Below are 12,084 nucleotides of genomic sequence, written 5' to 3'. Positions count from 1 at the left end.
CTATCCAGAGGGAAGTTGGTAAAAAAAAAGGTTAACAGCAGTAATAAGTAGGGAAAGGTGACAGCTCGCCAAAGGAGATCTAAGGTAGAATTAGATAAAAATGTCCTTTTTGTCCTTTAGTTGTTTCAAACCTTTCGCAGGAGAACAGTAGCTGCACTGGGAGGATCCTGTTAGCCACAGGAAGGCTTTTATTTTGAAAGGAAGTCCTGAAGTCACATTTTGAGAAATCACCAGTTTCTGTTTTGTACTTCTGCTTTTTTCAAGCCAAAAAAGGAAAAATAATTCATATATATTCTAAAAGTAACAATATAATGAATGTAAAGTTTAAAAGTATCAATTTTTCCTGAAGGGTAAAATGTTTTTGACTTTTATGTTTTTACCTTCTGAAGTTTTTGTCGATCAGCTTGTGAAGCACCTTGTGTGGTGAAAGATGAGAAAGAGGCTGAATGAATAAAACCTACTTACAAAATAAGACTTTTTTTAGATTTTGACCACAAATCAATCGTCCCAATCAGACTGCTGTCTTAGATTAGGGGGTCTGTAACCATTAACACCAAAAGAGCCATTTGATCTGATTTCCTACAAACCTAAACCCAGCGAGAGCTTCCAAGTCACACATATTTTTAGAAAATACACTTTAAGTTTATGTGCCCATTAAGCCATTTCTAGATAAAATGTCGCTTACACATATGTGCAATAATGATATTTTCCTTAAAATAACAACTTTAACTTCTTTACTTTGAAAGTAGCATATTATAGTTCCTTTCAAAATAAAATACAAAATAAGATCTTCTTGTTGCAGCAGTTTTACTTATTAGAAATGCAAGAAAACCAAGTCAGACACTTTTGATAATTATGACAAACAACTAGATGCTAATTGTCAGTAAAGATTAAAATATGTGCTTAACTTAACCAATTTTAATTGTTATAATTGTTCTCAAAGGCGAAGAGTCACAATTGAGAGATAAAAGAGTTACATGTGGCTCTGGAGCCTCAGGTTGCCGTGCAGACCCCGTCTTAGATCAGGAGTCTGCAACTTTTAACGCTAAAAGAGTCATTTAGTCGAGTTTCTTACAGACCAGAACCCAACAGGAGCCACAAAGTCTCACTTTATCGTCAAAAAATGCACAATATTTATAATTTTTGAACAATTAATCATTTATTTATACATTTAGTTTTAAATATTGCAATAATCAAATTTCAGCTGTATCTGTATGCATATATATATATATATATATATATATATATATATATATATATATATATAACAGTTGTAATTTATTTTACTTTTAACAGCAGTTAAAAGCATTTGCATTTTATTAAAAAATAAGCATTTTAGTAGAATCTATTTTTTTTTAAAAGAACTTTAAACATTTTCAATCAATTTAAACCACATTTTTTCAAAACTTTAACCACTTTAGTGTAATTTACCAAATAAAAATAGTTTTAGTGTCTTTTATTTGACTAACTCTGAATAAAATACACAAATTTAAAGAACATTTCTGCTGAACTTCTGACAGTAAATTGAACTTTTTTAATTAGTTTCTTGACATGTTAAAAATCTAAACAGAAATGACAAAACTGAACTAACCAATCTCTTATTTATTCAATCTTTAACATTTTTCATTAGAGTCTTGGATCATAGAGTGTTTTCTTATCAACACCAACATCTTTTTCTTTGATTTTTTTGTGCTTTTTAAACTTTCAAACAGAGAAAAATGACTGAAAGAGTGTCCACGTATTTGTGTTTTTGTGTCCACAAGTGAAACCAAGGAATGGTCCATTTTTTTCCTTTTATTTTATTGTTTAAATCAACTAATAAATAAGTAAAAATATATATATATATTTTTTGCGGAAAAGTGTTTAGACAACTTGTCATTTCCTAACACTGTCCATTATAGTTGTGCTTTTTAAGATATTTTCTACAAAACGTTTCAATCTGATCACTCATTGTATCTATTGTTACAGGTTTACGTTACCAAATGAAGTAACATTTTGTATATATGTTAATGGAATTTCTAATCTAAGGAAAAAAATATTTAGAGCTGTTTTTCTCCGTGTGTTCTAGAAAAATGTGTTCAGCTGCAGCGAAACTACGAGCTGCATTTCCTGCTTCCACCAGGAGATGGCAGTGTAACCCCTGTTTTCAGTGTTGAGGCGTAAACAGCCAAAAGAAGACTTTCATCTTTGTTTAGGAGATGGTCACGTGCTTGTCTTGTTCAGACACACAATTTTACACAGAATATATAAAGATTAAAACATAAAAAAGTTAGAAGAACAACTTAATTAAAAAAAATGCATTTTTAATGGAACTGATGGGAAAAGTCCAACAAAATTATGAATAAAGAAAGACGCAGACAGAATTGGAACGTGGATTAAATTTTGCTTTCATAGTTGTGGTTCATGTGCCGTTCATTATAATATTTATTATTTGAGGATTTTATCTCCAAAGCAGGAAAAGGATGGAAAGTTCGTTATCTTCTGTCCAATAAATTATTTAAAACACAGTTAAGACGGTATAATCTAAAATCTTAGACAGATTTTGTCTTGCTTTGGTAGTTCAAGAGTTAAAATAGGTAAATAATCCTGTTTCTGTTTGTTGTTTACTTCTATATTTCATGTTTCGGCCTCAGTGCTGCAGCTTATTTACCATAAACAAGAGCTGAATGTTCACAGACGGGAGCTTGAATCAACACTGATATCTGATACTCCAGACTCAACAAACACCTGAGTGGATCGACCTGAAGCTGAAACTCAAACCGGAATCACGAGCAGCCACGAGAACTTTCCTCAGGATGAGGGGAAATCACACAAACTGAGAAGTTACCAGCAGTTTGATCAACAGAAAATTAGATTGGATAAATATTTACGAACATTTGTTCACTCCAACAACTGTTAAAAGCCTAAACAAAATCTTTTTAAAAAATATTTTATTTTCACTTTATAGGTCAGAAAACCTTTTAAATTAAAAACATCTGTGAAATTTGATTATCAAAAATGTATACGGAAAAAGTTGAAGTAATTGAAAGAATTTTACGATGCAGTGAAGTAAAAGTAAAAAAAAAAAACACAATTCTAGATCAGTTTCATCTTCATCATCATCAGGACTTGTAAAAAAATAAAGATATAGGGTGCCGCATGTAAATCTGTTAAGTAAAAATTTATCAGCAATATTTTTGTTTTTTCAGCTTGTTTTAAAAGCATTTTTCAAATGCATAATTTAACCTTTTAATTCATGTATTTATAAATGTTACATTTACCATTTGATTTTAAGTTAAATATCTACTATTATGCTAAAAATAATATTTTATAATTATATTTTTAACTAATAAACATAATATTTATTTGATGAAATTAAGCATTTAGTTAGAAAATTACATATTTAGATCTCACCCAAGTATTTATTTTCCAAACTAGAAATTTAAGGTTCATAACTAAATATTTACTTTTTAAATAACTATTTATATTCAAATTAAATGTTTTAATTGGAGCTAAATATTTAGCTTTTTTAACTAAATATTCAGTATGGAGATAAATATTCAATTTTTATCTATATGATGTTAAAAACAAATATTTAACCAAAAAGCTAAATATTTAGCTAAAAATTAAACATTTAGCTGCAAACTAAATTTTTAGGTTTCAGAACTAAACAATCATTTGTTAAATACATATTTATATCCAAATTATTATTTATCTTAGAGGTAAATATTTAAGTTTTGTAGCTAAATATTTAATTTTTAGCTAAATATTTAGCAAATAACTAAACATTTAATTTGGAGTATTTAGCCAAAAACTAAATGTTTAGATCCAAGCTAAATATTTAGATAAAAATTAAAAATTTAGTTACAAAACTACATAATTTGTAAGTTAACCAAATATTTAGTTAAAAACTAAATATTTAGTTGAAAATTAAATATTTATCTTTTTAGCTAAAAGGCTAAATATTTAGTAAATGTAACATTTATAAAAACATGAATTAAAAGGTGAAAATATGCATTTGAAAAAGGAGACTTTTACTTAATAACCAAAAATATAAGTGTTAAAATTTGACTTTGTAGATTTACAAACAGCACTCCATACGAGTATCTATGATAAAACAATAATCTAAACATTATTTCAAAAAACCTATTATTCACACCCACCACACAATCTTCAGGACAAGTGGACATTAAAGTTCATTTAGACGATATTTAAATATTTCTCATTAAAGAAGCTTCTTCATTTCTGTTGAAAAAAACCCAAGAAATTCAGTGATTCATGTGCGGACTTTTTAACAGGTTTGGCAAAAAGTTAAATATATATACAAATGTCAGAACTCCAGATCTTACAGTAATTATCTTTTTTTTCTTAAACTTAGTTTAAAAACATCAGACTCTTACTTTGGCGGGAGTCTTTGTGGGCGTGGCTCAGAGGTGGAGTTCCTTCACATTTTCTGACCGTTCTGAGAAAAGCTGCTTTTCCAGGCCGTCGTCATCAAATGAGCCTCAACATTTTACTGTGGCGTCAAAATGAACGAGCTGACAGACGCAGAGACTTCTATTGGTCCTGATGTTTGTTTGTTCCAGAGTTCCAGCAAAACTTTAAAAAATAATGTTTTAGTGGTCAGTTTAAGGACCTTTTTAAATATGATATCTACTTGTTGTGATATATTTTATGACAGTATCATAACCACTAGTGCAACTTCCCCCTTTTTTATGTTTTTTTTTCTTGCATGGTAAGATTTTTTGAATATTTGACACATTTAATGTCTTTAGCTGCACATATTCTTATTCTAGTATCTGTAATTCTGCAGCAGTGGAGTTTCCCCACAATGTGACAAATACAGGATTCTCTTTTTCTTTTGAACCTGAAGCTCCATTTCACATCCAAGGACACAAACATCAGGGGAGGGCTCCGTTTAATACATAAAATGTTTTTTAAAAAATCTAATTTTTAGTGAAATAACCAGAAAATTATGATTTTAAAGAGGTTTAAGATTGAGTTTGAACAAAAAGTAAGTAAATTTGTTGTAAATCTGTCCTTTTTAAACATCTTTAAATATATTTTGCAGCAATTTTCCTAAATATTTAAACAAATATGACTAAAAATATGATCAATAACTGGATTGATGGACCAACAGAAGAAGATTCAAGACTTCAGAATCTCACTGCTGGGCTCCTTCCTGTCTGAGTTTATGACATTTTTCTCCTGATCAAAGATTTGAAAGCTCAAGTTTGACCTCAGCTAAACATCACTTTCCTGCTTTAATAATTTATAATGAACTCACACGTCCCAAAGGGGACATTTTGAATTTACTAATGTATAAAGCCAAACACTTAAAGATCCACTCTGATGAAAATAGTGTTCTAAGCATTTTTCTTATGGAGAACCTTCATAAAAAAAATGTTTTAATTGTATTTCTGAGTATTTCTTTATTCGAATCGTTATAAATCAGGAGCAGATGGGAAAAAATACACATATTTAAAAAAAAAAAACGTTCCCAGTAGTGTTTTAATTCTGATTATAACGTTTTTAACCCAAATTCCACTTTGATCTGAAGCCTCCGTTTCCAAAATCTCCTCTGAGGGGGCGTGGCTTTTGCAGCTCCGCCCCCGATCCCCCCTCCAGTCTGATTATGATAGTTCTGCGACTCTCTTTGCGTAACAAAATACCCTGTTTCTGTGTGTCAAGACACAGACAGGAGAACAGGAATGAAGCGCAGCCACAAAGCTAAATCAGGGTCAAGCAGGCAGAGGTCAAACACCAGCATGAGGCCATCAGAGAGGTCAAGGTCCCGGCGAGGGGCGGGGCAGGCGGCAAACAACCAGAAGATCATGTCAGGATGAGGACGCCCAGTGAGGAACAAACAAAACTTCACACCGAGTAGAGCTCAGTACTCTGATGGAAAACAGCTGTGGCTTCTAGAGGTGACAGCAGGGGCTGATGGGAAGTGTAGTGTGGAGACCCAGGAAGTGCTCGTACTCCGGTGATGGATCCCGCTGATCGTCAGAGGAGGAGACAGAGGACAGATTCATGACACCTGCAGCCACCACAAAAAGGCTCTCATCTGTCGGAACAAACTTCAAACAATATTTACAGAACAAAAACAAAACAAATCATCAGTTGTACAACTTTCACACCCAACGAACAGCAAAAATACACAATTTTAAGCAGAACTTATACCGTGTACGTCTTAGTTTTCTCTCGTCTGAGATGCATCTGGATCAAAACGATGACTGGACGGTTCTGAGCCAAGCAGGAGTGTAAATAGAGAGCTCTCAGCAACAGGGATGGGAAGGGGGGCGGGGTTGCTCCATGTCAACAGTCCTGCCCACAACTCAGTAGTGAATTACTAATGGTGACTAAAACTGCATAATCATAGTTAAAATATGACTGGGAAAGCTTTGACAGTAGATCAAAAGATGATCAAGTTGGACTTGTTCATCATTTTTAGTGGAATGCAGGAATTTACATTAAAAAGTTTATATTAAAGCATTATTAAAAAAACTAAAATTGATCTTTACTGACTGAATATCGTTTTTATTGACATAAATTATTGTAGGGACTTTTTCCTGAACGTTCAGCTCTTCATATTCTACTTTTTTTCTTTACCTCATACATCCTTTCACCCCTCAGTGAAATGTCAAACATAAAACCAAAATTTTACTTTTATACCCCAGACACTTTCAACTCCATCCTCCGATGAAAATCATGTTTTTTTTAGTTTTTTAGTTTGATGAACTGGAAGGAGAAAGAATCAGGATTTTGGAGGAAGTTCTGTCCATGAAGATCTTCACTTCCTCGTCCAGCTGACATCCGGATCAGAACCATACGGCTGGACATTACCCAGATTGATGGATGTTAGCGGTGAAGATTTACACAGAACTATCATAATCAGACAGGGGGGTTTGGGGGCGGAGCTCTAAAAGCCACACCCCCTCAGAGGAGATTTTGGAAACTTCAGATCAACATAAAAAATGTCTTTTTAAGACATTTAGGTTGTGAGATTTTGGCCAAAAATGTCATAATCAAAATTAAAACATTACTTTTTAAATAAAAAAATTAATCATGGGAGATTTTAAAGCTTAAAATATTTATTTTTGTGCATTTTTTCTAGCGTTTTCCTGTCCTCTTGACTCTCGCCTCATAAACTACAGCTGCATTATCGATCTGTCAACGTCTGCATGCAAATCACGTCCTTCATGGAACGCTGCAGGTCACACATGGACCGTCCTCCAGCAGACGAGGCGGGGAGGGGGGGCATTAGAGGGTAAAACCCCCCCTTTGATTCAAATAGAAATACGCCAAATAGAGCTGGAACGAACCCTGAAACAGTCTTTCCTGCTGGTGGATGTTTTAAAGAGGAACATACCTGTTAGATTTGGTCATTCTGAGCCTGTTGGAGGGAGGAGAGACTCCCCCCCTCCCGGCTCGCTCTGATCAGCACCTCCTCCCCTGAGAGCAGCTGCTGTCCGACACCATGAACCGGCAGAAGGAGCTGCTGCAGCTGACATGAGGAGGAGGCGTCGCTGCTGCGCCGGATCCTCTCTCCTTTGAACGGTAAGGCGGCGGGACGTGCTGAACGACCTTCTGCTCTGGGAATGAACTTTTCCAGCAATGCGGCTGCAGTTTTGTTAGTTTGACGTCTGCACTGATTTATTAATGCTGTGTCCCAACAGCCTGGAGGTGGTCTGATCCTGCACCATGGGGGCCCCGCTCTGCAGATGCAGGAAATGCCTCTTCACCCTTCTGCAGCTTTTACTGCTGCTGCCATCAGTGAGCGTCCAGAGGCAGCCGGTGGGCCCCCCCTTGGACTGCAAAAAGACGTGCGTGTGTGCTAGCAACATCATCAGCTGTTCGAAAGCGAATTTGACCAACATTCCTACCGCGCTTCCACAATACGCCACCGTGCTGGACCTCAGCTTCAACGCCATCGCCAGGCTTCGAGCCGGCTGGACCGCCGTCAGTCTGGACAGCCTGGAGAAGCTGCTGCTCAACAACAACGGCCTCAACTTCCTCTCCTCCGAGGCCTTCCTGCACGTGACCAACCTTCGCTACCTGGACCTGTCCTTCAACGACCTCCGCCAGCTGGACGAGTTGATCTTCGAGCCGCTGGAGCGGCTCCAGGTGCTGCTCCTGTACAAGAACAACATCTCTCAGATCGACCGCAGCGCCTTCTCCGGGCTGGCGCTTCTGCAGAGGCTCTACCTGAGCCACAACCGCATCGCACGCTTCCCCTTGGAGCTGGTGAAGGAGCAAACCCGGCTGGAGAGCCTGGAGCTGCTGGACGTTTCCTCCAACCGGATCAAAAGCCTCCCCGTCAGCGACCTCCTGGCCCTTCCCGCCTGGATCGGCACCGGCGTGTTCTTCCACAACAACCCGCTGAGCTGCAGCTGCGACTTGTACGAAATGGTGGCGCGCTGGTTCCTCAAAGACCTCACCTCCGCCGTGGACTTCACCAGCAGCCACACGTGCGTGATACCGAGCCTGCGGAAGGCGACCGTGCCCGTCCTGGATCTGTACAAGGCTCATCTGAACTGCAGTGAGGTCAGAGGTCTGAAAGAGGAGGCCTATCTGGGGCAGTCGCTGGTGCTGGAGTGTGACACGAAGCACAGGAACATGCTGAAACGATGGGAGCTTCCCGGGAATGTCACCGGAGCTGTGATGCGCCCCGACGGGAGCCTCCTCATGGAGGCTCTCAGAGTGGAGGACTCGGGGATCTACACCTGCTATGCCACGAATGACTCCCTCAAAGAGACCTTGTATGTGACCGTGGTGGTGTTTAACTCCACAATGAGGGGTGGGCTGGAGAACATCAACACGGCCTACACCACCCTGGTGGGGTGCCTGCTGAGCGTGGTCATGGTGCTCTTCTACCTGTACTTCACGCCCTGCCGCTCCGCCTGTTGCAGCGAGAAGGACGACTTGGGAGGAAGTCTCCAGTCCTCGGAGGAAAACCTTTCCCAGGCCGGCGGCAGACGTGCAGCCACGCCGGAGCAAAACGGGAATCTGAATCCCATCGGAGAAGAGGACGAGGAAGAGGAGGAGGACGGGAGGAAGAGGAAAGGCTCTGACGGCGAGTCGGTGTGCTCTGACGCTCCGATGGTGGTGTGAACATTTTAAAGATGTAATCCACTTCGGGTGGAACTTAGAGTAGAAAAACAATAATGCAAAAAGCTGCATTTTTAAAGCAAAAAACTAGGAAATAATTATTTAAATTTGAGGTAATTTGACCTTTTAACACATGAGCTCAGTGTTTATGTTCATTTAATTACTTTAGCTTTTCAATCATCAAGATGATAATTCCAGTAGATTCTGAAGGAGAAAAGATGCTTTTCTCCTTCAGAATCTACTGGAATCATCATGTTAACAGTTGAAAAGTTACAATATGTTAAAAATGTTGTGTGAAGGAGTCACCGCCCAGCCAGCAAGGCCAAGTGGGCCCCAATTGATTTTGTCTGCGCTCGTCCACATTGGCTTAAGTAGGGACTAAGTGGGTTAGCTCACTGCATTAGCCAGCCGCCCGGTGGACAGCATTGGGAGCTAGCAAGCTCTGCTGTAGCAAGCTAACAAGCTCAACTGTAGCATGCTGGCGGCTCATCTGTAGAATGCTAGCGAGTTCTGCCGAAGTGAGCTCCACTGTAGCATGCTAGCAAGCTCAACTGTAGCATTTTAGTGAGCACCACTGTATCAAGCTAGCAACTCCGCCGTATTAAGCTAGTGAGCTCAACTGTAGCATGCTAGCTAACATCAATGTATCGAGCTAGCGAGCTCTGCTGTATTGATCTAGTAAGCTCGACTGTAGCATGCTAGCGAGCTCGACTGTAGCATACTAGCAAGCTCGACTGTAGCATACTATCAAGCTTGACTGTAGTATGCTAGCAAGTTCGACTGTAGGATGCTAGCAAGCACTACTGGATCGAGCAAGCGAGCTCCGCTGTATTAACCTAGTAAGCTCGACTGTAGGATGCTAGCGAGCTCGAGTGTAGCATGCTAGCAAGCTCGACTATAGTATGCTAGCAAGTTCGACTGTAGGATGCTAGCAAGCACCACTGTAGGATGCTAACGAGCACCAACTAGCGAGCTCCGCTGTAGCATGCTAGCGAGCTCCGCTGTAGGATGCTAACAAGCTCCACTGTAGCATATAACACGCTAGAATGCTACATTGAAGCATGCTAGCAAGCTTCACTGTATCGAGCACCCCTGTAGCATGCTAGTGAGCTCCACTGTAGCTTGCTAGCAAGGTCCCAAACAGCGACCAAGCAAACTCTGCTGTATCAGTCTAGCGAGCTCTGTTGTAGCGAGCTAGCGAGCTCTGGTGTCCACCAGGCGGGTGGATAGCATAGTGAGCCAACCCACTGAGTTTCCACGTAATTCAATGAAGGCAAACAATGGTGGGGCCACCACAGAAACTGCTGGCTAAACCATTTGGGGCCCACATTTTTCGCCCCATTTCAAACCATATGGGGCCCATTAGGCCTTAGTGGCTGGGCGGTGTCGCCTCAGGTGTTAAAGGGTTGAATGTTCAGAAACACCAGCTCTCCTGAGCAACGAACCAACAGAAAATATCTTCACAAAATGAGCAGCAGAAACAGATTTAGTGCTTTTTGGATTAATTACACTGTAAAAAGTGAAATATTTGATCAATTAATCAAATTTCTGTAATTTGTTACATTTAAATATTAGTTTTTATCAAATTACATTTTTAAGATGAGTAAACCAGCAACTCCATTTTTTAATTTGATAAAAACTACAGTGTTTTCTGGAGTATAAGTTGCAGTTTTTTCATAGTTTACCCAGTGCTGCAACTTATACTCAGGAGCAACTTATTTGTGTTTCATTTTTTATAAAAATACATTCGTTATTTACCCAGTATACACTGGTTTGTCCTTTAGCGGGTGTTTCCTCTAACAACCACCAGAGGGGGCTGCCTCTGAGTTTGAGTATCTGCTTCTGACCGGACCAGAAGAAGAAGTGTCGTCCAAAACAAACGTGGAAGAGAATCTGATTGTTTTCCTCTTAAACTTTGATATTTTTCTTATACAGATCAAAAATATTTGTATTCTTGTGTTTATTTATTATTTTTTAGCTGCGCTTGGAGGATTTGTTCTGAAACGTCAGACTTTTCTCCGAAAAGTACGGCTTATACTCCAAAGTGACTTATACTCCAGAAAATACGGTAATCATTTTAAATGTAACAGATGACAGAAATTGTGTTATTTGATCCAACGTTTCACTTTTTATGGACAGAATTTGCAGATTGATCGTGCGAGGCGGAGCTTCTTTAGAGAAGACGATGAAAAGGTGAAACTTTTTACCAAAGTTTAAAAGTTGAACTCTTGATCCAGAACTTCCACAACACAACTGTTGTTGCATGATAACTCAGAGGTTGTGTTGTTACACGTTTCACAGGATGTGATGTTATAGCAATTACTCTTATGCAATGTAATCAACACCTAAATAACTGTATGTTTTATGAGCATCATTGAGTACATATATGTGACACCATCATCATTCTACTGTGGTGAGTTGTTGTTTTAATATGTTAATTTAAATTTATCTTAGAAAAGGCTCCACAGTATTTCAGGTTTACAGACAAACTTTTTGACAGATTTTGAAAATTATATGTTTTATTAAAATATAACGGGTCAATAAGAAACAAACAAATCAGAAAAGTTAAAGACAGTTGTCGTACCTCGGACTGGATTTACTGCATCTTTAAAATTACCGGCGTGAAGCCCAATGAGGGAACTGGTTTTGTGATATCGGGCTATAAAAATAAAATTGAATTGAATTTAAATGAATTATGTGTACAAACAAACAAGTAAACAAGAATAATGTCAAATCCATTCACATTTTAATGGTGTTTTTCTACATCAGAATTATCCAAAGGAAACATTATTTTCCAATATTGATTCATTTATCGGTTTATCTCGTTTTGAAATGATTTTTTGACTGATTTGATTTTTCCTCAGTCAGATTTATTTGGTTGGATCATAGGAATAGAAATTAATGAATCCAATAATAGACTCCTCGTTACACCCCTATGCATATAACTTAAAGTTACTGTATTTTTCTGCATTATAAGACACACTTATAAACTTT

General features: G+C 38.1%; 1 protein-coding gene across 1 annotated transcript; it reads left to right on the top strand.

Annotated features, from left to right (window-relative positions):
• The first annotated feature begins 7,230 nt into the window (after positions 1-7,230).
• Positions 7,231-9,266, top strand: LOC112144611 (amphoterin-induced protein 1). Its single transcript, XM_024269207.2, has 2 exons — positions 7,231-7,539; positions 7,659-9,266. Exon 2 carries the CDS (start codon positions 7,684-7,686, stop codon positions 9,091-9,093), a length of 1,410 nt encoding a protein of 469 aa, XP_024124975.1. The 5' UTR covers positions 7,231-7,539; positions 7,659-7,683; the 3' UTR covers positions 9,094-9,266.
• Positions 9,267-12,084: the final 2,818 nt, after the last annotated feature.

Source organism: Oryzias melastigma, linkage group LG5 (genome assembly GCF_002922805.2).
Source record: "Oryzias melastigma strain HK-1 linkage group LG5, ASM292280v2, whole genome shotgun sequence".
In the NCBI taxonomy this organism is placed as follows: domain Eukaryota; kingdom Metazoa; phylum Chordata; class Actinopteri; order Beloniformes; family Adrianichthyidae; genus Oryzias; species Oryzias melastigma.
Note: the sequence above shows the minus strand (reverse complement) of the source record. Positions and strands in the feature narration are given on the sequence as shown.